The sequence below is a fragment of the Protopterus annectens genome, chromosome 3.part0 (assembly GCF_019279795.1).
Source record: "Protopterus annectens isolate FY-2018-M chromosome 3.part0, PAN1.0, whole genome shotgun sequence".
Classification (NCBI taxonomy): Eukaryota; Metazoa; Chordata; order Ceratodontiformes; family Protopteridae; genus Protopterus; species Protopterus annectens.
This window is the reverse complement of record NC_056731.1, coordinates 113,222,525-113,247,020: the sequence shown is the minus strand read 5'-3', so window position 1 is coordinate 113,247,020 and position 24,496 is coordinate 113,222,525. Positions and strand designations below refer to the sequence as shown.

Genomic DNA, 24,496 nt, shown 5'->3' with positions numbered 1-24,496 from the left:
CAGTAAGGAGGGCAAACTAGCACCAGTGATATTTTCGGCAGACCTGGCTATTCGCTGTAAGCTATTTTTGTCATGATTAGACAAAGATCAAAACCATACTGTTATGGATGAGCTAAGAACAGACTCTGACTGCTGTATAGAACTGAATCAAGAGTTCCTGTGGGAAGTTGAACTTCCTCAGCTGTCATAGAAAGCGCATTCGCTGATGTGCCTTTTTTATGATCGACCCTACACTGGTCTCCCACTTCAAGTCCCGGGATATTATAGATCCCAAAAACTTGAAGGATTCCACAACTGACACAGCAGTATTAAATATAAAGAGGGAGGATAATATTGCAGTACCACTCCTAAAGTCCACTGTCATCTCCACAGTTTTAAGAGTGCTCAGTTCAGATTATTCTAACTGCACCATAGGGCCAGCTGCTCAACCTCCCATCTGTATGCAGACTCCTCACCATTCATGATGAGCCCAATGATAGTTGTATCATCTGCGTATTTAGTTTGACAGAGGGGTCCTTAGAGGTGCAGTCAGTGTAGAGGGAGAATAGCAGTGGTGGAGCACACATCCCTGGGGGCCACCTGTATTAATGTAAATTTCCCGAGTTTCACCACCTGTTTCCTATTGGTTAAAAAATTGGTGATCCATTAACAGGTGGAAACAGGAACGGAAACCAAATTCCAGAATTGTATTAAATGCAGAGCTGAAGTCCACAGACAGAATCCCTTGCATATGTCCCTGGGTTGCCAAGATTTGCAAGATATAGTGTAGGCCCATATGCATCAAAATAGACTGATGATGCATAAATTATCTGTGCACACTTAATATTTGCCTTGTGTGCATAATTTAACATTTGTCTATTGTACTGTGTTATGTCTCTTCTGACAAAGTCATGTCTGAGTCATTTTTGTACCTAAAGATTTATATCACTGCTTTTTGTGTTGATTGCACACCGAGCAGCACATCCGTACTGTAGACAGTGCTTCCTGCAGTAATACAGCATTGTATGCTGGTGCCTGTTAAAAGTCTGAGGGCCATAATTGTAATGTGTGGAACTGCAGAACTGTAGGTGTGAATGAGGGAGATAAATGATGGTATTGTTAGCGAGAATCAATCACATTGGCTTTCCAGTAAAGTGCTGCATTATTCAGCCTGCTTATGGCAGGTTACGTCAGTAAAAGCCACACTAAAACAGACCATAGTTTTAACTTTTTCTCTCCCCGTGTTCATATTTCTGGAAACACACAAGCTTCACTTGTCAGAGTGAAATGACAGTGTTACAGACTTCCCTGTGTTTTGTGCAGTGTACTTGCAGCAGAAACTCTGCGTCTAGTAATGCTTATAACAGCTGCAAATAACCCATTATTGCAGAGACTAGTAAATAAGTAACAATGTATCCATACGTCATCAACACCTCTCTGCATTCTAGTACTGAGTTATTCAAAGAGACACAAAAATGAACTGAACTTTTATTATTTCTACTCTTACTGAAGGAAGCATCAGCCATAAATCCTTATTTAGAAACTCTGTAAAAGCTTTATTCCTGTGTGCTGGTGCATTTGTCCATAACATGTAGTAAAGTGTAAACAAAAATACTGTACGCTGGAGCAAAGGCATGGCCATATTAAATTTTGTAATGTCACTTGTGTTCTAACAGTGCACATATATATCAAGGCATGTCATCAGAGTACATATAGATTGTCTGAAAGCTCAACTGTCACAGGTTTAACGGCAAGACAGGCTATACCAGAATTGAGCCACTGTGACATCCCAAAATTTGTTGTAAAACTGGTTATGTATTTTTATGTACTGCAGAATTGGATATGAGTTTCATTTTACAGTCACGTGAACAATAGAAGATGGCATTCATTTGTTGTAGTGCCTTACGTTTGTGTACTAGTTGCGCATGCCCCCCCCTCCCCCAAATAAAATGTTGTACTGCTTGAATCAGTAATGAAAAGCAGGATCACAAACATTTGCACCAGTTAGTAAGTAAGCACTGTCATTATAACTAATGTTTACTAATACTGCAGCCAATTATTATGTTTTAGTCATTTTTCCTTAAATGTTTGGCAGTAGACTGTTAAGAAGAAATCTTTGTACTACAGCTTAACACACTTGGATTTTGCACAGATGTTTGATACTTTTGTGGTCAGACTGAGTTTGTAGATTCCTTTCATCTACTTGACACTGGCCGTAAGGGCAAGGACAAACGTGGGAGATACATTCATACAGTTTAGAGCAGCTAGGCAACCAGGATATCTGTGGGAGATGGGTGGAAAATAGGAGTAGTCCAAAGAATCCCGCTTGATCAGCAAGAGAACATGAAAACTGCAGAGACCGTTACTGGATTAATGACAAATCCCTGCACTTGCAGCTGAGAGGCACCAACACTAACCTCTGTGGTACTTTAAATGATGAGCAGTTAACACGGAGTCATGAGGTGAGGAGGGTAGCCTTAGTAAGCAATGTAAGAAAATTTAGGACGTGGGAGGCAACCTCTGACAGCAGACAGACAGTTATGAATTTGGAAGGTGGGAGATGGTGATCCTGGACGACAAATACCAAATGGATTTTTGGAAGGTGGGAAGACATGCAGAGGGACAATACTGTTAATCTTGGGGTTTGGTCCAAGTAGATGACCTTTTGTATATTTGGCATAAAAATGTTGACATGTATTTAAGTTGCAAAAACCCAGACTCAGCCTGAGTAGTTAGCAAAATTTCTGGTGAAGAAAAAATTCCATAATGCTCTTACCTTATGGAATATGTGTTTATAAAATATGAAGCAGCAATTGTGTAGATGTCCTTCTGTATCACTCTTGCAGTGTTTTTCACCTTGGTGATTTCCTGCCAAGAATAGCCCAACATTCAGCCAGTATACCAAAGCCTTTAGATCTTGTATGGTGTAGTGCATCACACTTTGATGTTCCCCGCACAGGATGTAGGGCATAAAGGTGACACATGGACACGGTTACTCAGAACTTCTTTATCGCCAGTCTGAGTGTCCTTTGCTGGGCTGAAATCCCTAGCCATCAGATAAGTGCCCCTTTTGGGGGTCTTTTTTTTTTCTTATTATTGTTAGTCTTGTTTTCCTTTGGTTACCTGGAGTGTGTCACTCAGGAAGGGAAAATGTCAGTGTGGGAGGCCAATTCCCCATAAGGATAGTCACAAACAGTATCTGTTTTGTTTGGGTGCTTTCCACAACCATACCTCCTTTAGTATTTGTAAAGCATTTTGCCAAGATTCTTTGAAGCCAGTTGTCTTCCCTGGCCATCTGTTTCGAGAACCAGCGGCTTAAAAAGCCTATGGTAACATGGCAGAATCGGTTAACCCTGAGGTACTTCCGTTAAACAAGAAGGCGGCCAAGAAATCTCGTCTGGATTCTTTGGCTGTCTAGCCTGCACTAGACATCTCACTAGATGTGGGTGATAGCTCTGTAGACCATCTGGTGTTGACTTTGGATTTCTGTGCGACAATCCCATTAGAAGCCGGCATGGATCCTTCTTTTCACATGTCCTTTGAGGTTTTGCAGGTGTCTGCTTCAGACATTGAGAGTGAACCACAGTTTATCTCAGAGTCCTAGAGGGATTCCACAGATTCTGGTCAGGGAAGGGGTTCCAGGTACCCTTATTGAGTTTCATCAGGGGTCAGAACCTTAGATATCCATTAGGGTTGATGTCCCTCCCAAGAAAAAAACAGAAGACTAAACATTCTTCTGTACACCCCAAGGACCCTCATATGGAATGGCAGGAGGTTATTAAGGACCTGTTCAATGTCTTAATGGCCCTGAAGCCTCTTCAAGGGGTTTCTGTGCCTACTCCCTCTTCGACTTCAGCACCTTCTAAAAGGCCTAATGAAACTGATTCCTCGGATGAGGATTCTGAATCTGATGAGGGTTCTTTGTCTTACTCTTCCCAGATGCCTTCTGCCTTGGCTTATGGCTATGATGAATAGAAATCAATTAGCCCTGAATCTCCTTTTGAGGAGCTGTCTTTTGGGGACATAGTAGCCAGAATAATGGAAAACTTTAATTGGAATTCTTCTCAGGTGTCTGATATCCAGTAGAGGTATTATGAATTGCTGCAGGTGGACTCTCCTAAACCTTCGCAGTATCTCCTGTCGGCTGCTTTGTTTAGACATAGCTGCCTGTAAGACTCCTGATTCTCAGTCCCCTGCTCCTAAGAAACCTGACAGGTTCTATAAGGTTCCTGAGAATTGTCATCTCCTTTTGATCCTGCTATGGTGTCTGTCTTCCCTGACATGTCTTCTAAGTTTTTTCCCCTCTACCAAGCTCCTGCCTTCAGGTAAAGATAGTAGGGCTATGGAGAAGATTGGAAAGAAGGTCTATACTGCTTCCACCTTGGCCTTTAAGGCCATTAATTCCCAGACCCACATGACCAGATATACTCTGGCCTTAATTGTGCAGGCTTGTCAGGTTATGTCTGAACTCCCCGATTCTGAAGGAAAGTCCTTTACTGTCTCTATTTTGGGTTCTGCCTCTCAGGTGGCTCACCACTCTTTCAGGTGCAGCTATGATGCTGCTGAAGCCTCTTCCTTTGGGTCTGTCATATGGTATTATTCTTTGCTTCATCTACAGTCATTACCTGAAGACATTAAGCTAAGTTGCTGGATGCGCCTTTGGATAATAAAAATCTCTTCGGGACTGCCACTGCTATGTTTAACCCTCTTCAAGAAAAAGGTAAAGCCTTGCACAACCTTAAACATATTTTTGTGTCCCCGTCCCTAAGTTCCAGAGGAACTTTCGTACTAGATCTGCTTCCCCCCCCCACAGGCAGCGTTGTCAGGTAACTAAAGGTAAGAAGGGTATTAGGCCAGCTCCTCCTGCTAAGTCTTCTCAGCTTTTGGTGGCCCAAAAGCTTCCTTTATCTGACAAGCCTGCTTCCCTTTGACATTCCCCAAACCTCGGCTAGGTTCCTTTGTCCCTTCGGCTCTCCATCTGTCTTCCAAACTAGCAACTCATCACTTCAGATTCTTGGGTTCTTTCTATCAGGTTTACTTCATGGTGTGAAAGCCTCTCCATAGTTTTTGTGGGATTCCTCATCCTCCTAAAGAGCATCTTCCTCATTACTTAGAGGTTCTATGGTCCCTGGTGGACTAGAAGACTAGTCAGCTTGTCCCTCCCTCCTTCCCAAGTAGGAAAGGGATTCTACTCCAGAATGTTCTTGGTTCCTTAAAAGGAGGGCACTTGGAGTCCTATTTTCGATGTCTCCTTGCTCAGCACCTTTCTGCAAGTTCCTTCCTTTCAGATGATTTCTCTTCAGACACTATTTCCTCTGTTGCTGATCCAGGCTTTTTTGGTCTCCTTGGATCTTAAGGATGCTTACCTTTATATTTCTATTCTGTCTCTTATCAGGAAGTTTTTATGTTTCTCTGTTTCTTCTTTTCATTTTCAGTTCTATGCTTTGCCCTTTGATCTATCTACAGCCCCAAGTGTATCATTTTCAGTTCTATGCTTTGCCCTTTGATCTATCTACAGCCCCAAGTGTATTCACAGAATGCCTAGCTCCTGTGATTGCCTTTTGCAGGCTCTATGGCATTCAGAATTTTCCTTATTTGGACAACCTGTTGATTTAGGCATCTTCTCTGAGTAGCCTGTTACAGGCTCTAGATTTCACCATACCTCTCCTATAAAGTCTGGGGTTCACTATCAACTTCCAAAGGTCTGTTCTGTTTACCTTTCAGGATCACGTGTATCTGGGCTGCAGGATTCAAACAGTGCCAATGCTGGCCTCTCTTTCACCTCCAAAGGTTTTTTTCTCTTGCAGCTTTCTTTCGGTCTCTTCTGACTGCCATTTCAGTCAGGGAGTTTCTTTTGGCCCTGGGATTCGAGGCCTTTTCTATTCCAATACTTCCTGTTGCCAGACTGTGTATGTGGAAGCTTCGGTGGTACTTCATGTCATTTTGGCTTCAGCATTGCCACCCTCTAGATTTCAGAGTGCCTCTTATATTCCTTGGTCTCACACAAACAACTCATCTCTCTTCTCAATAATCTATCCTTCTCTCAACCAGTCAACTGGTTTCAGAGTTACCTATCTGACTGCCAACAAACAGTTGTTTGACAGGACAACCAATCCCCCCAACTACCAGTCTCCATAGGAGTTCCCCAAGGGTCCATCCTGGGACCCCTACTCTTCTCTATTTTCACCAATAATCTAGCCTCAGCCACAAGACATGGCACAATCATACAATACGCAGATTACTCAACCATCATCTGCACAGCCCACTCCCTACCAGAACTGCAGAAAGTCACACAGGAAGCATTTTCTTCTAAAAACCAAGAAAAGTCCAAAACCAGTCCACAGAACAGGCAAGACGACACTGCACCAAAATAGCGTATAACCGTTTATTATCCGCTTTCGTAAAAAACTTCCTCAGAATAAAATCATTTAATACAACTTCCTTGTTAAATACCAATACATAAGTCAGGTGATTAGTTAAACAATCAAATATTTAAATGCAAAGAAACGTGTAAGAAATATTTTAAAGACACAAAATACCAAATAATGTTTATTTTAAAGCAAAATGAAAATGAACTGACTTAAAACGGATTTTGGAAAATCAGCAGGGAAAGATTTCCAATTTTGTGTCTAATAAGAAAGGTATGTACAGGTGCAATCAATGCAATATGTGCAGATTTATATCGATCGTTCCTTACATTTGTGTGAGTACATCCAACAGGACTCTGGCGGTTCCTGGGTATGTGAATTGCTGTACTAGTGGGGTTATTTACATTGCCTTATGCTCCTCCTGTACGGCATTTTACATAGGGATGACCACCAGGGAGTTAAAGACCCGCATTAGGGAGCATGTATATTCTATAAAAACCAAAGATGAAAACAATGCTCTTTTCAAGCATTCCTTGGTTTGTACTTCTTTTAGTACATTTTTATTTTCTGTATTAGAGGTGTGTCATAAGGACATGAGGGAAGGGGATTTCAAGAATTACCTCTTACAAAGGGAGACCTATTGGCAGATTAAACTTAAATCTGATATTGCCCCTGGTCTTAACGAAGCCACCAATGTCAAGTGTTTTTTGAAACAACGCAAATTAAATGTTAACAAAGATGGGGGGTCAGTTCATTTTCATTTTGCTTTAAAATAAACATTATTTGGTATTTTGTGTCTTTAAAATATTTCTTACACGTTTCTTTGCATTTAAATATTTGATTGTTTAACTAATCACCTGACTTATGTATTGGTATTTAACAAGGAAGTTGTATTAAATGATTTTATTCTGAGGAAGTTTTTTACGAAAGCATTTTCTTCTATTGAAACTTGGTTATCCGATGCCCAACTAATACTCAACCCAATCAAAACAAAATTACTAATCTTCCAACCCACCAAACGTACCCTAGACAGCTCTCACTTTAACATCACAGCAAAAGACACCACCATCCATCCTACAGAACACACCGAATTACTAGAAGTAGAAATAGACAATAAACTGAACTTTGACATTCACATTTCCATGACCATTAAAAAAGTGCACAAAAAACTAGGAGCATTATATAGAAATCGGCAACTACTTACCAAAGCAGCTAAAATTTCGGTAGCAAATTCCCATCTTATCTCTACTCTACTCTATGCCTATCCAATATTTGCTAACCTTAGACAATGCGATCTAAATAAGCTCGAAACCTGCTACAACAAAATCGCCAAATTTGCCACAGGGGCTTCCTACCATACTCACCACTGCCTCTCACTAGCAGAACTGGGCTGGCTAGAGCTGCCCCACCTCCTTCAATGGTACCAACTCACACTCGCCCACAAACTAATAAATCAACCACAAAAAGTCCCATCCCTCCAGAATCTACTCCAACCCTACATAACCACGAGAACACTAAAATCCAGCCACAAAAACCTCCTACAGGTCACAAGAGCCATTAACTCTGCTGGAGAAGCATTAATCTCCTGCACTATAGCCAAACTCTGGAGCTCCCTCCCATTCTCAATTACCTCGGTAACTTCTTGCACCCACTTTAAATCCTTACTAAAATCACACTTCAAAACTTGCTAGATATGCCATTGCAACCCCCCCCCCTCTAATACCATCCACTCCCCCCACCCACTATCTCTCTCAGCCCCTACAACCTACTCTTAGCAAGCTTGGCTACTCATGTTCCGAGGCTACCTACCACATAATACTAACTTCTTGTAGCAGCAACTGCTAATGGCTGTTATGTACCACAAAAACAGATTGTATCAATTGTTCACTGATGAATCTCAACTACATTTGTTACCATGTTTAGTATTTGTTTGTGTCTTTCGGCTTTTCCCGGTTAGGGGTCGCCACAGCGGAACTCCGGTCCACTAATGATTAGTAGTTGATTTTTTTATGTGCCGAGTTACCAGCCCTGACGCACAACCTTCAACAAAGGAACGCCTATTCGCGCATGTCTCTACGCAGAAGACGCTCTAGCTGAGAATCGAACTGGACAGCGTCTTACTGTGAGGCAACAACGCTACCACAGCACCACCACCACCACGGGCTTTAGTATATGTCACCATATTTTAAAATTGTACTATGTTCTACAGCTGTTTTAAATCTGTTTTCTTCTTGTCTTGCTTCCTTAACTGGACTAATGTCTATATTTAAATGTTATGTTTTTTAACTGTATAATGCAAATAATACTTGATGTGGAGCTTTTCTCCCCGGGCCTCCGCTGAAAATGGACCTGTGTCCATTCAGACTCTCTCGGTCAACAAATGTACATAAATAAATAAATTGTATCAGGCGGGAATTCAAGTGGTGGATTCAGCAACTTACCCTCAACCCAGGCCTGTCCTTCCTTCTCAAGAACTGTTCATCAGGATGGCTGCACACTGAGTAACAGCTTAACTCTAGCTCTCCCAGTGTGAAAATAGAAATACAACGGAGAAGGCTAGTAAACCTTTGTGTTTATGGGTAACTTTCAGTAACTTACTAATAAGTGTACTTCCCGAATGCCACGAAAAATAAATACAGAGCACCTGGAAAAAACTGGCTACAAAAAAGTGAGGAAGACACACTGACTGGGGAAAGTTCTGCAGCTGTTCAGCAAAAAGTAATGCAACTTCCAAACATGACTTCCAGTAGCCTACAGGAAGATGCAAGACAACTGCACACAGACCTGGTTAAAATAAAGGAAACACTGATAGAGTATATCAACAAAAACAACAAATGGGTGGAAAAATGGAAGAAGCTGTAGCTATCCAGATGAGGTGAAAAAGCTGCAAATATCAGAGGTTGAAATGAAGAAAAAGCTGGCTGAATGTACTGCTCAATAAGAGATGTTTCAAAAAAATAATATAATTAGTGGACAGAGCACATAGGAAAACCTGAGATTTTCAGCTATACCAGAGAAGCTGGAAGGAACAGACTGCATTCATTTTATGAAAGCAGAAATAAGCAACTGGACTGGTATTCCACAGCAGTTGTTGTTAGTTGACAGGGCACATCATGTGTATTCTCCAAACCTGGTTATGAGAAAGCAACCTAGACCTTTAGTAGTAAAGATGCCAATCCTACTAACAGGAGTTGATTCTGACAAAACTGTGGCAGAAGGAGAAAAAACTAAAAGTGGGAGACTGTGTGTGTGTGTGTGTGTGTGTGTGTGTGTGTGTGTGTGTGTGTGTGTGTGTGTGTGTATAGAAGGATTATGCATTGTACACCAGGCAGAAGAGAAGTAAATTAATTTCACTATTCAGGGACTGTCGAGACAGCTGTGAGATTTAAAATGCTATACCCAGCTATTTTCAAAGTATTCTTCCTTGGAGGGACAAAATCATTTTTTGATAAAAGTACATGCCAAGGAGAAAATACAAAAGTTTGTCCAACAAAAACCGAGCAGTGAAACAGGAGGATATTCTGCTGCTTGTTCTTCTGGTAATAAAAAACACAGAGAAGACTGTACCTTTGAAACCTTTTTCACTGTTTCAATGGAAAATGTTGGAGAAAGGAAAGGAGCATGAATGAATGGATGGAGAAAGGAAAGGAGTACTAGAAGAATAGAGAGTACTTTGGAGATGAACAGTAAACCAGTAACTTAATGTGGATTACAATGCATTAATCATATTTGTGAAAATATGACAGAATAAGAAAATCTGAAAATATTGGACCTTTTCAGAATTTGTTGGACTTTTGGAGAACTCTAAAATATATGTCCTACTTCATGTCATTAATATTGGAAAAATGCTTCAGGAAGGGGAGTTTGTTTCTTCAGGAAGGGGAGTTAATTTTTTTCTTAATACTATTTTTGTGGTGTGGTTTTGTGTGGGTGCTATAAAATATGGTTTTCTCAGTTATTTTTAAGTGCAATGTGGATTGTAAATAGCTACTGCTGTTTTTTTTTCCTTTCTTTCTCCATTCTCTCTTCTTTTTTGTTCAGTTTTAAGAAATGTAGGTACTGCAATGTAAAAAAAAAAAAAAAAAAAGCCTGGTTAAAAGAGCATGGCAAAAGAAAACTTAATGTGCTTTTTTTCACTCTTGCATGCGAAATGACTGAATTAAAGACCTTAGATTGATTTAGTAACCAGTGTTAAAAGAGAAAGCAAGTAAATGGAAAAGAATATTGAATAATATTATGAGGCTTTTTTCTAATAAGTGAATGTATACGTAGTAGAAGTTCTGTATCTGGCCCTCATGTCTCCATAGAAACAGTCTGATAAAGAGAAATTTACTGTCTGGTTCTCATGTCTCCATGGTGACAGGCTAATAAAGAGAAATTGGTTATAATCTGGTGGAGAGTGATTTGCTGTGGGGGGGGGGGTGGAGAGAAACTGGCTAGGAGATTATGTTCTCTGAAAGCACTCTGGGCTTTTCCCAGCTGGGAGAGCTGTAAAGATAAGACAAAACCAGTTAGCACTTAGCAGAAGCACAGCACCATGTGTCTTAACATGGATAATAACATGGATAACCTTTCTTTTAAGTTAACTCAAGTGTGTGAATGTAGCTGTCAGTTTGGGACATTTGTTCCTACTAGAAGGGTAAAACTTCAATATTTGAAGATGTACTAAGTTGTGTGTGATAGTATTCAATTAATAGGCTTTAGGGGTTATTGAGGGTTTGTTTTTCTTTTGAGTGCTTTCAGTAAAACAAAACATTTTGTAAGATGTGACATACTCTCAAATGGATATGACAAGAAATAACTGTATAAAAGTTCAACTTGCCACACAGTGTATACATGTAACAAAAAAAGGTGTTGTACATAAAAGGTGGGAAGAATTTTTTTAATACAGTGATGTTTTCTGTAATATCTTTAAACGTGAATGATCTCGCAGATAAATACAAAAAAAAATATTAAAATGTAGAGTGCAAATAGCTATGTTACAGGAAACAAAGAACTGAACATGTGAATTTGACAAAGAAAAGTTTTCAGGATTGTTATTCAGCTGAATGTCTAGGACAAAGGAAAAGAGGAGCATTTATATTAATTGAAGAGGAGAACCAGTAGTGAAAGAATGTGATAAAAAAGATAATAATGGCAAATTTGTAGTGCTAAGGGGTTACTGGCAAGGGAGAAGGATTACACTGGCCTTTATTTATATTCAAGCTAAAACTGCTGTAATGGAGCTTAAGAAAATTCTAGGAGAACTAATGGAATTTGATTTTCTGCAGTGAAGATGTGTGGCAGAAGGGAAAGTATAACAAAGGAGGGTAGAGTTTTGAAGAAATTTTTGAAAATAATTGGCATGGAAGATGTGAATTCAGTAAAAGGAATTTGGAGTGAATTTACTTATTATTCCCCAAGATATAACAACTGGGCTAGGTTAGACAATTTACATTTCAAAGGAACATGTGCATTTAATTGAAGGCCTTGATACACACACACACTAACTATTTCAGATCATGCACCAAAAATAACTAAAATAAAACACAGGATAATGAAATAAAAATGAGATACTGGTACTTTCCCACCTATTTGTTGAAAAGAGAAGAATTTAAGGAATGGGTAGTGCACATTTTTCAGGAGCTATTCAAAAGAATAGAAATTATTTCTGAAAATATATTTAGGGAGTGGGATAAAATTAAGGTGGAGTTTAAAAATAGGGTGGAAACAAAAGAAAGGGAGCTATGGATAAGAAGTAACAAATTATTTAGAGGGACTGACAATCATAGTACTGCAGAGTAAGGGGAAATCACACTGAATAAGAAGCAGATTGACTGCAGAATGTTAAGGGGGAAAAAGGGGATTACCTCAATAATGTACATGAGTTTAGACCTCTTGCTGTTAAACAGCTGTTTTTTGATAACACTAGAGCACAAAATATTTTAGTACGACTCGGGCAACAGAAAGTGGAAAGGGCTGTGGGACCCTAAAACAAGAAAGGTAACAAGAGATCCTGTAGAGGTATTAGAAATATTTTGAAAATTCTATGAAAATTTGTATAAAGCAGAGAAATATGGAAATCAAGAAAAGATACAAATAGAAATGTTTATAGGAGAATTAAACATGCCGAGGTTAGAGGTAGATGAGGCTCATTTGTTCCTGTGAATGTTTGGAAGCTAGGAGGGAAAAAACTAAAATATCTGGAAGGTTTTGTTTAACAGTATTTTAAGAGGAGGAGAAGTACCAACATCCTGGAAGAAAGCAGTGATAGCTGTAATACCTAAAGAGGATAATGATCCATCAGATCCAGCTTCATACAGGCCCATTTCAGTACTAAACAATGATTACAAAGTGTTAATTTCTGTAATGGCAAAAGTAATTCCAAAATTGATAGATATGGATCAGTGTGGTTTTGTGGAAGGGGGGACAAACATTTGACAACATTAAGAGAACATTGATGATCCAGAGGGAAGCAGAATGTAAAAAAAATACCATTGTTGGTGGTGGGTCTTGATGCAGAGAGAGCATTTGACAGAGTAAGCTGGGACTTTATGAGCAGGACTGGAAGCATTTACATTTCTTGAAAAAAATGATAAGGTTGATTAGGAGGATACATGAGGGATAAGAGGTGAAAATTAAAGTGGGTGGGGTCCTCTGATAATCTCTGCTTGAGCAGGTGCATCAGGTAGGGTTGTCCTCTTTCCCCTTTATTTCCATTATGTTTAGAACCATTGTCTAAGAAAATAAGGGACTCAGAAATTCAAGGATATAATTGATATGGTAGTCAAGAAAAGTTGGCTCTATTTGCAGATGATATTTTATACCTGACAAAACCAGAAAGAGACATAACAGTGTTGCGGAACATTTAGATGGTTTCAGATATTCAGGATACAAAATTAACAAAGCTGATAATGGTAAATTATGTACCCACATATGAATTGTTCAGCAATGTCCATGTTTTGGGGAACATGATGAAATGAAGTACTTAGGAGCATGGATTAAAAATGATTCTGGTGTGGCAGTTAAGGATATGTGGGAAGAGATTAAACAAAAGATAATGCAAAAGCTGAGAAAATGGAAGCTTTGTTATATGGATATGGATAGTAAGATGCAAACAGTTAAAATGTTTTTAGTCCCATTATACACAGGTCAGGCATATTTTTATCAACCAGAGGAGAACTTGTGTATAGTAGTTAATAAAGAGTTGAAGGACTTTATCTGGGAGCAGAAGATGGCAAGAGTCAAGTGGGATAAGCTGATTCTTCCAGTAGAACAGGGCAGACTGGGATTACCCAATTTGAAGGGGTAATTCAGAGTTGCACAGTTAAGGCTCCTATACATAGCACAAGCCGAAAGCTATATTCCAAAGTGGAAAGGGATGATGAAACCGGGGGGAAGCTCAAGAAACAAGGAGAGGCTGGGATTTTGGATGCAGGCCTTTAAGCAGAATAAAGTAATCATACAGAATATTATATCTATAAAGTAGAAGAAAGTATCCTAAGAACTAAGACAACACTGGAATGGAGAAAGGAGATTCTGCTGATAGGGATGACTGCAATTAAGGGATATAAATAGTGGGAAGGAGGGGGCTGGAATTTATTGGAGAAAACTGGCAAAGGAGCCAAGGTATTGGGAGCAAATAACTAGAGAGGGAAAGATGATAAAATGGGAGGACACCAAGAATCTATTTGGACTGCAGGTTAGAGATTGCTTTCCCTGTCAAGGACTGATATCAAGAGTATAGACAAAAAGAAATGGGGGGTCCTAAATGAAATACCAGCACTGGTAAAAGTTTTAGTAGAATGTAGAACAGAAGCTACCATTAAAAAAAGGAATAATTAGTATAGCATATAAAATATTGCATAATAACTATAAGAATCCATCACAGGAGGTTAGAACGGCTTGGGAAGAGAGATTGGATGAGAAATTCACAAAGAAACAATGGGAGGATATATTGTCTCCCAAATATGCAACAAAATCTAGACTATTTAGAATTTTTGCTTGGAAATGTTTACATAGATATTTTTATACTTCAAGTAGACTCCAGAGAATTTTTCCTCAGACAGCAAATGTTGGAGGTGTGACAGGGAAGAAAGAGGTAATTGGGAACATATTTTCTGGGAGTGCAGTGAGTTGGCGGATTTTAAAGATTCCCTGCGGAATGCACTGTCAGAGATGCTGGGTGGGCAGATTGGTTTGACGAGGGAGATGATTTTTATGAGGCTGTGATACAGAATCTCAGTTGCCTAGACATGGTAAGGCCTTGCTATGTCTAATTATGGTGGCTGCCAAAAAAGCAATAACTAGAAAATGGAAATGATTGGGTATTATAAGTGATGTAAAATGTTTGCAACTGGGAGTGTGTCATTATAGTTTTTGATGTAAAATGCTTGCAACTTGGATTGTGTCGGTGTGGTTCATTTTTATTTATATTAATGTATGATTGCTTATGTCGAAAGTGATGGTTTAATAAAGATGCTTCTTGCTTTAAAAAAAAAACTGTTCATTGATGCTTCAGACTTGTGTGTGGGGCCTCCTGTGGTCTCATGAAAGTTTAGGGTCTCTTGGCCCCGACCACCATCAGAGGTCAGACCACTCAACATCAAAGAGATGAGAGTTCTGATTTTGGCTGTTCAGGCTTTTCACCCCATGCTGTCTCCAGCCCCCTGAAGGTATACACAGACAACACCACAATGATGTGGTTTGTCAAGAAGCAGTGTTGAACAAAGTCTTACCTTCTTTGCAGGTTGGTTCTTCAGGCCTGGGGTCTGAACATCAGTTGTCAGCTAACTCTTAAGGTAGTGTATATTCCTTCAGTGCACATTCTAGTTGCACACACTTTGAGCAGGTCGAAAACACAGGCTCACGAGTGGATGCTTTACAGATGTGTTTCGGGACATAGCCCATCAGTGGAGTATTCCTCAGGTAGATCTCTTTGCCTCCATCTGAACAGCCAGCTCCTTCTTTTCTATTTCAGAGTGCCAGCCATCTGATATGGAAGACTGATGCCCTTTCTTTTCCTTGGAGGGGGATCTTTCTGTATGCCTTCCCTCCTCTTCCTCTACTTCCAAGAGTCCTGCAGAAGATTCAGCTGGACTCCCTGAAAATCTTACTAGTGACTCCCTTTTGGCCAAGGCAGCACTGATTTCCCCCTGTTAATGCATCTAGCCAGGGAAATCGCCACAAGTTACCTCATCAGTTGGACCTCCTCAAACAGAACAAGGGGTAACTCATCATTCCTCACTTGTCCACTATTCAGTTGACACTGTGGATGATTGGGTTTTAATCCCTTTTAGGCACATCTTTCTGAGGATCTGCATTTTTTACAAGAAGCAAGAAAACCCACAACCAGAAAGTCTTGTATATCCAGATGTAAAAGATTTTCTGTCTAGTGCCAAGCTTGTAGGCAGGACTCTTTTTCAGTGGGGGTCCTTCTGGTTCTTTCCTATATTTGTGCGAGTTGCTCCAATCTGGCTTGGCCTATTCTTCTGTGATGGCCCATTTTTTGGCTATTTCTGCCTGTCTGCCCTTGAATCCTCCTTTGGCTTCTTGTTTTGAGGTCAAACAGTTTCTTAAAGGCATCCTACAGCTTAGGTCCCCAAGGAAGCCGCTTCCTCTCTTTGGGACCTTTAGTTTTGTGTTGAAAAAAAATTTACTCTGGCTCCTTTTGAGCCTGCAGTTTCAGCTTCTTTGCAACACTGTTCCTGGAAGACTGTCTTGTTGTTTACTCATTCTGCTCTGAGAGTTTCTGAGCTTCAGGCCCTTGTAGATATTCCTCCTTTTTGCGTTTCTCATAGAGAAAGTGCATCTCTTCACACTAATCCTTTTATGCCCAGGGTTGCTAATGAGTTGTTCTTAAGTTAGGCAGTACAACTCCCTTCAGTTTTTCCTTCTCCACAGTCTGCTACTGAGAAGGTCCTACATACCTTGGATTTGCACAGATAACTCTGGTATTATTTGGATAAAACTAGGACCATTTGTAAGTTTGACCAGCTGTTTCTTTTCATCCCAGGACTTTGGGTTTGGCTGTTTTCCAAGCAAACCATCTCTTCCTAGATATCCAAGTCCATTTCATTTTGTTATTCTTTTCATGGCAAGTGTCTGTCTTCTTTTCAGTTAGAGCGTATTCCACTAGGGCTGCTGCCTTTTCTGGTGCTTTCTTCAAGGGTTTGGACTCCAATTTCATCCTTGAAGTTGCTACTTGGTCCTCTGTGCATACTTTTACTAAACATTATAGGTTAGATATGATTGCTAGGGACAGAGCAGGTTTTGCTAGGGCTATCCTGCATGAGTTTGTTGAGGGGTCCTCCCAGCCTTCCACCTTCCACTCCTTTTCTTGAGCTTTTGCACTCTCCCTACTGTGAAGAATACTGCAACAGTGGTACAGAAGGACTTTGTACAATTATGTAAAATTTTACCATAATAGTAGATGTTCTTCTCTTCACTGTTGCAATATTCGGTCCCTCCCTCCGTCCCTCTTTTCTCTTTTCGGTTTTGATTTGGTTACCCTCCTGGCCAATGGATCCTCCTTTTCCATCTACTTTTTTCCCTTGAAATGTGCATAACCTCCTTTTGTCCTATGGGAAACTGTTCTGTACTGGGGCAATTAATTTCTGGGTAACTGTGTCTGTGCATCACCTTTATGCCCCACGTCCTGTATGGGGAGCATGTGTGTGATGTATGGTGCATACAAGATCTAAAGGCCTTGTTATACTGGCCAGATGTTGGGGCCATCCTTTGCAGGAGATCCCCAAGGTGAAGAGTACTGCAACAGTGAAGAGAGGGACATCTACTATTAAGGTAAGATTTTACACAATTGTACTTTCCATCCTAAAAAGTTAATTCTGCATTTGCTGTGCAAATTTACATTTTCTGCATGAAACTACCTTTTGCGATAGAACTTTGTGAGGAGAGTGCAAGATATTCATGAAGTAAGATCCCACTAATGGCATTTTTTAAATGTGGTGCAGGATGTAATTTCAATAAAGGTTGTGGTGAACTATTCAACATATAAAAGCAAATTCATAACTTTGGCTGTCAGCAGTATTTTGAAGCAAACTTTCAGAATATACATCTTGGGGTTTATATCATGAAGTTCATGAGATTCCATCAACAGCATTTTGTTGGTGAAGAAATGTTCAACTTTTAATAGTTATGAGGTAGAGTTTTTCAATTAAATCCAGATTTAAATACATTTAGCTGTCAATAATATTTTATGGCAGAGCTTTTCAGCTCATTTTTAGGTCTGTGGCATGAAATTACATGAACTTGTGTCATTTCACAGCTTTAAAGGTGATTTTGCAGTCACTAAGCAAAATGACGTTTCCTGCCCCAAGTTTACATGTTGAGTTAAGGAGTGGGCATTGATTTTGCAAACTTGATATAAAAATGTTGTAGTTTAGGAAATGCTCATCAGATTAAACACAGAAATTATGAGTTTAGCAGATCATAATATTTTGAGACAAAACTTTTAGTACTCATTTTAAGTGTTTTATTCCAAGTATTGTAAAAATCACTTTTACTGTGCAAAATCTTGTTGGCTGACAGAATCCCATTCTCTCAGATGCACAAGTGCTACACTGAAAACTTGGAATCATAATGTCTACCGCAGTTAAGTTGTATAAGTAAATATTATGAGCTCTGCATTTGTTCATAGTCATATATAATATAATTACAAAACAAATAAGAGTGTGAGTGTGTGGGTGTGTTTGTCAGTATGCATCTGGCTCCCAAAGAAAGAGAACAGTCCTTGATCCAGGGAGGGAAACTTAACTGCATGTTTATGTATTGGTATGAGAACGGTTCATGTTGGACAGGAGGCCTGCAGAGGGAAGGTCTGGAGGATGTATAGGAGATGTGTTTGGGAAAAAGATGACAATGTTTGGATCAAGGAGCATGTACCTTTTGGCTGTCCTAAATACAATGCTTTTGCTTGTGTTATGTTGTGGAATAATGGTCTTAATGGTGCAGGTGATAACTACAGTAGGTGGACAGAGATTTTTTATTATTGTTATTGTCACTCTTACACTTAACTTCAGCTGCAGTCATGGGCAGTAAGGTCCAGTAACGTGTACCTTTCTGCACTACTGAATATAATTGTGTATTGGTCTCTACTTTATGTAATGTGGGTGGGATTTGGTAAGCACAGGAGAGGAAAGAAGACCAATGTATTCCTACTGCTCTACTTTTAGATCCACCATTGCTGTGTGTAGCACCTTTGGTTTAGTTGCATGCTCCTTTTGGCTGTCCTGGATGTGCATGTAACTTTTACTATAGAACTGGGCATTTCCCTGTATCAGTCTGCACTGATTATTTGTACTGTGAGGGGGTGGTGAACTGCAAGAGGTGAGTAGGGAGCAAATTTTTGTTAACGGTGGTGTTGGTGGGCACTAGTCTGTTCTAGGTCAATATTTGCATTTTTTTTTTACCTAAGAATTGTAGTTGTGATGTGAAGCCCATCACACTGGTCTTGGAGGCATGCGAGGCGTGGAGGATATGTCAGTAGAGTAGTGGTGTTCACTTCATTCATCTCAGCCCTGTAGCCTGCAGAGCAGATTTATTTCTGTTCTTTGGCGAGCAATAGAACTGTCATGCTGACTGCTATACTGCAGTGGTGGAACTTCAGAAGGCAGTGGCATGCTTAGTTCTCAGTCATTAATAATTCCATAATCAGTAACTGCAATATGTAAAGTTAATAAAGTCATTAGGAATTATTTATATTGCTGACTGTGGTATCTTATTGACTGTGATTTCAAGCATGTTCTCCATGACTTCCAGGTTTGGCCCATGCTCACCTAGGCTGGTTTTAGTTAGCCTGGATGTACTGAGTCCAATAATTTATTGAATGTTGGTGTTCTTCTGGTGGTGTGGGTTTTTTCGTATATATTGAGAGGTTTTAGCAGCCCAAATCCCAAAGAAACCATCCTTGGACTCTGCAATGTCTTTGGTAATTTCTATCCAATGTTGAAACGTTTTCTTGAGTAAAATTATTAAGAGCGTTATCTATGATCAGTGGGCTTATGGATCCATGTCACACTGGCTTTTGTTCTGTCACTCTCAACAAATAATGAGACTGCTCTGATTAGATTGATGAATAAGCTCCTGTTGGCTAGTAACCAGTGTCATTACTCTGTTCTACTTCTTCAGGCTGTGTCTGATACATTTAGCATTACTGATAATGAAATCTTGATCAGATGGGTAAGGATCCACCTAGTGTTTATCCTGTATAGACCATGAATGGTTTATCTTCTACCTCTTAAGTCATATTCAGAGTGTGGTCTGTGGTCCTCAGCCCCATACTCTTTGGGATACAGCAGGTCTTGCGTCTTGTGTTTTTCATGTTGTTTGTTTCTATTAGGAGACCTTATTACAGAGAGAGAGAGAGAGAGAAGTTTACATACCATTGCTTTATTGGTGACACACTGCTGTACCTCTCCTCTTGTCCCTCAGGATAAGACAGCAAGTGTGTATTCTCTTACCAGTGGTATAATGGTTGTTCATCAATGGCTAAACATTAGTTGAAACCTGGAATTTCTAAAACCAAGGCCTTGTCATTTCTTGCTACTTTAAAAAAATGTTATCCTTTATGATGGCAACAGGCTTGAGTTTGTAAATAAAGTGCATGATCTACTTGTGTTAATGGTTAACAAACTGACATTCAGAGACCTGGTTTCAGCCTTAGTTAAATCATGAGAAAACACCTCTGGAATAGCCAAAGACAAAGGTAGACCAAAATTTAGCGTAAACTTACATTTATTACTCGCTTTCGTCGGAGACTTCTTCAGAAGAAAACAGATACATTAACTCTCTAGACAATACAAGTTTAAATAGTCAAAATAAACCAATAAAAATGCACTTCAATTATGACATTAAAATTAATTAACAAAGTAAAAACAACCAGTATCAAAAAATCATTTTTAACATACACCCTACAGTGTTTTAGAAAACATTTTATAGTCTCATCCTCATTCAATCCTGGTTCCTGATCAGAATTTAATGTAATTTGCCACAAAGCTTCTCTTTGTTCTAATTGAGTTTTAAAATCACTACCCCTCACATCCAGTTCCTTTTGTTCCAATACTGAAAAGAAAAATTTGTTATACTGAGGGCATCTTAATGTATGCTTACAAAAAGCATTTTTAACATCTTTCTTTTTTATATCATAATAATGCTCCCTAATTCTAGTATGTAATGTACGAGTGGTCATCCCAATGTAAAACGCACCACAATGGGAACAAACCCCAATATAAATCAACCCTTTGCTTTTACAATTAAAATGACCGGGAACTTTTAAAGTGTAGGGCAAGTGTGCTAGACTAATGTATGGTCCTTTCAATGTATACTTACAGGTATTATAGCAACCACATTTAAACATATACCTAAGACTCTATTAATGTTAGTTGACCTATTACAAGTTAATACTTCATTTTTTTCAAATACAATTTTTAAATTACAATGTTTCTTAAACACAAAAAAAGTCTAATACCAACGACCTTAAAAAGATCTTTGTTTCCTTCCAAAAATTTTCCTTGATATTTTGAATGAGCCCTGAATCAACTGTCATGTCCAAATTACAATATGTGTGTCTTTCGTTGGTTTTATTACTAGTATTATTAACAAATGGAACAATAAAAATAGGGTGATAATGTGACATCCTTTTGGTAATAACAAAACTCAGCTGTGTTTCTTAGCTGTACCTCTTCCCCTTTCAAGAAATAAACAAATAATGAACTCTACTTCATCTAAAAAATGTGAATTTTCACTTGTCATACGGCTTGCTCTTATAAACTGTCCCTTTTGAATATTTTTCTTCATAAAAGAAGGGTGTAGACTTTGGTAATGTAAGTAACTGTTTGTAAATCTGTCCTTATGATGCATTCGACTGACAAACCTATACAAACACAAATCCCATTCTGAGTTGACATCTAAACAATTAACTTTCAACCCCACATCTCCAAGAGTGAATTTCAAAAACTCAGAGCCCTGATTCAAGGCTCCTACAAACTCATGGGAATGGGTTGGTGGGAGTACCAGATTTTGTACAATTATTTCATCCCTATTGTTTTACAAAAGATTCGTGGACGATCTAATTTTTGTAGTAGAAGGTAATTTAGATAGGGTCCATGAGTTTGTAGGAGCCTTGTATCAGGGCTCTGAGTTTTTGAAATTCACTCTTGGAGATGTGGGGTTGAAAGTTAATTTTTTAGATGTTAACTTTGAATGGGATTTGTGTTTGAATAGGTTTGTCAGTCGAATACATCTTAAGGACAGATTTACAAATAGTTACTTACATTACCAGAGTCTACACCCTTCTTTTATGAAGAAAAATATTCCAAAGGGACGGTTTATAAGAGCAAACCATATGACAAGTGAAAATTCACATTTTTTTAGATATAGAGAGTTCATTATTCGTTTATTTCTTGAAAGGGGTTATCAAGAGGTACAGCTAAGAAACACAGCTGAGTTTATTACCAAAAGGATGTCACATTATTCCCCTATTCTTATTGTTCCATTTGTTAATAATACTAGTAATAAAACCAATGAAAAGCACACATATTGTAATTTGGACATGACAGGTGATTTCAGGGCTCATTCAAAATATTAAGGAAAATTGGAAAAGTTTGGAAGGAAACCAAGATCTTTTTAAGGTCGTTGGTATTAGACCTTTTTATGTGTTTAAGAAACATTGTAATTTAAAATTTCTATTTGAAAAAAATGAAGTACTAACTTGTAATTGGTCAGCTAAGATTAATAGAGCCTTAGGTATGTTTAAACGTGGTTGCTGTAATACCTGTAAGTATATATTGAAAGGACCAAATATTAGTCTAGCACACTTGCCTTACACTATTAAAGTTCCCGGTCATTTTAATTGTAAAAGCAAAGGGTTGATTTATATTGGGGGTTGTTCCCATTGTGGTGCCTTTTATATTGGGATGACCACTCGTACATTACATACTAGAATTAGGGAGTATTATTATGATATAAAAAAGATGATGTTAAAAGTGCTTTTTATAAGCATACATTAAGATGCCCTCACTATAACAAATTTTTCTTTTCAGTATTGGAACAAAAGGAACTGGATATGAGGGTGGTGATTTTAAAACTCATTTAGAACAAAGAGAAGCTTTGTGGCAAATTACATTAAATTTTGATCAGGAACCAGGATTGAATGAGGCTGTGAATATAAAATGTTTTCTAAAACACCGTAGGGTGTATGTTAAAAAAAGATTTTGTGATACTGGTTGTTTTTACTTTAATTGATTTTAATGATGTCATAACTGAAGTGCAGTTTTTATTGATTTTGCCTACTTAAACTTGTATCTCTAGAGAGTTAATGTATCTGTTTGTTTTTTTCTGAAGAAGTCTCTGACGAAAGCGAGCAATAAACACAAGTTTATGCTAAAGTTTGGTCGACCTTTGTCTTTGGCTATTCCAGTGGTGTTTTCTTAGTTTGGTTTTCTGGAATCGTGAACTCTGTGGTTTCTTAGTTAAATCATCTTCTTTCTATCTTTGGAATATTTCCAGAGTCAAGCTAATTAGTCTTGGTAGATGAATCTCTTGATAACTGTCCATGCTCTTGCCTGTTCTCACCTTAACTACTGCAATGCCTTCTGTCTGGGACTTCTGACACCCAGATTGACAATTTGCTATTGGTGCAAAACTCTGCAGTCAGGCTAGTTACTTGTATGTCCCTTTACCAACATACTGTGCCTACTCTGCAGAGCTCACACTGGTTCCTGGTTCCTTATTACATAGTTTTTAAAATGTTAGTGTTGGTATGCTTGTCCATCCATGATTTGGATCCCACTTATCTAAAGGAGCTTGTAGTGTCATACTGGCCATCCAGTCCATCGCACTGTGCCTTCCAAGGACTGCTAGTGGTTCCACAATTGTGTTTGGAGACGTCTACCTGTCACTGTTCTATTTATCGAGCTGTGTACCTGCAGAATCTGCTACCATGGTGGGCTACAGGAGTGCTGTACTTTGGCCTGCTTCTGCAGATTTCTTAAGGCATTTTTATTTGAGTTGACATTTAATGATAATATGGTAGACTAGCCTCATAAATTTAAGCAGAAGCACTATTTTAACCATTGTTAATCACTCGTATTACTGTCTGCATTATTTATTTATTTATTTATTGTCTTATTGCAAATTTTTTTTTTTTTTTTTTGGTTTGTATTCTTATTTCAGTATTGTGTGCATGAGGGTGTAAAATGCAGGTAAGAAACATAAAACAGTAACTAAAAACTGTTACTCAAAGTGAGCACATAACCCCATAATTTCTTCCTGTCATACACACATCATTGTCGGAGGCTTGCTTGAACAACCACCATTATGAAAATTAATTTTGTATATGTAGTCCATGTGATTTTTGATTTAGATTTTACAGATAGATAAAGGCAACTGGCTGCCTTCTGAAGTAGTGTAGAATTTGATAGACAGAGACAATATTATTTTTGTGAAATAAACTGTTTCATTTCCTGTTTATTTCAGGAAACATTGTAGTGCATTTCATGCTTCCAGAAACAAGAGAGGTTTACGAATTGGAGAAGTTATGGACTCTACACTCATATGATGATCAGCTGGCAAAGATAACTCCTGAAACCTTGCCCACAGATTTTATGTATGAACTCCAAACAGCGCAGAAAGAATAAGGCACCATGAATGTTATTGCATATGCTTTTTTACTGTACAAACAAATAAAAAGAACGCACGGAAGTATTGATTTTTTTTTTAACCCAGGAAGACAATAAACTTATGTTGGATGTTAGTGTACATGTACTCAGTTCTGAAGTAAGTAAAACAAAACAGCCTTGTTTAATCTTTGTGTAATTTACTTAAGCTAATCTTTAAGTGACTTTTTCATAAACAGTAAGATGTTCTTCATCTCACATTGCTGCAGTCCTTACATATGGGTAGTCCGCTGTCCTCGGTCGGCCCGAATACCAAAGTATTAGGCTGACGTCGGTCAAGGCGCTTAAAACTGACATCAGGACGTCAGGGTACAAAAGCGTATGACCGACGTCATTTCCTCAGTCTTTTTTGCCGCATGGTCCGATGCAGAAGCAGCGTTGCAAGTGCCGTTCGGCGTTCTGAAATTTTTCGAATTCAGAGTTTCAGACCGAATCCAAGTTGGCTAAGTACCCCGTTGGGGAATATTTCGGTTT

General features: G+C 38.8%; 1 protein-coding gene across 1 annotated transcript in view; it reads left to right on the top strand.

The window, feature by feature from the left end:
- The window catches only part of MALSU1 (mitochondrial assembly of ribosomal large subunit 1), a 45,241-nt gene extending 21,194 nt beyond the window's left edge, over positions 1 to 24,047 (top strand). The window contains exon 4 of the mRNA XM_044064619.1: positions 23,823 to 24,047. Coding sequence (XP_043920554.1) covers positions 23,823 to 23,983 — 161 coding nt within the window. The 3' untranslated portion in view covers positions 23,984 to 24,047. The remainder of the gene's footprint in view (positions 1 to 23,822) is intronic.
- The last annotated feature ends 449 nt before the right edge of the window (positions 24,048 to 24,496 follow it).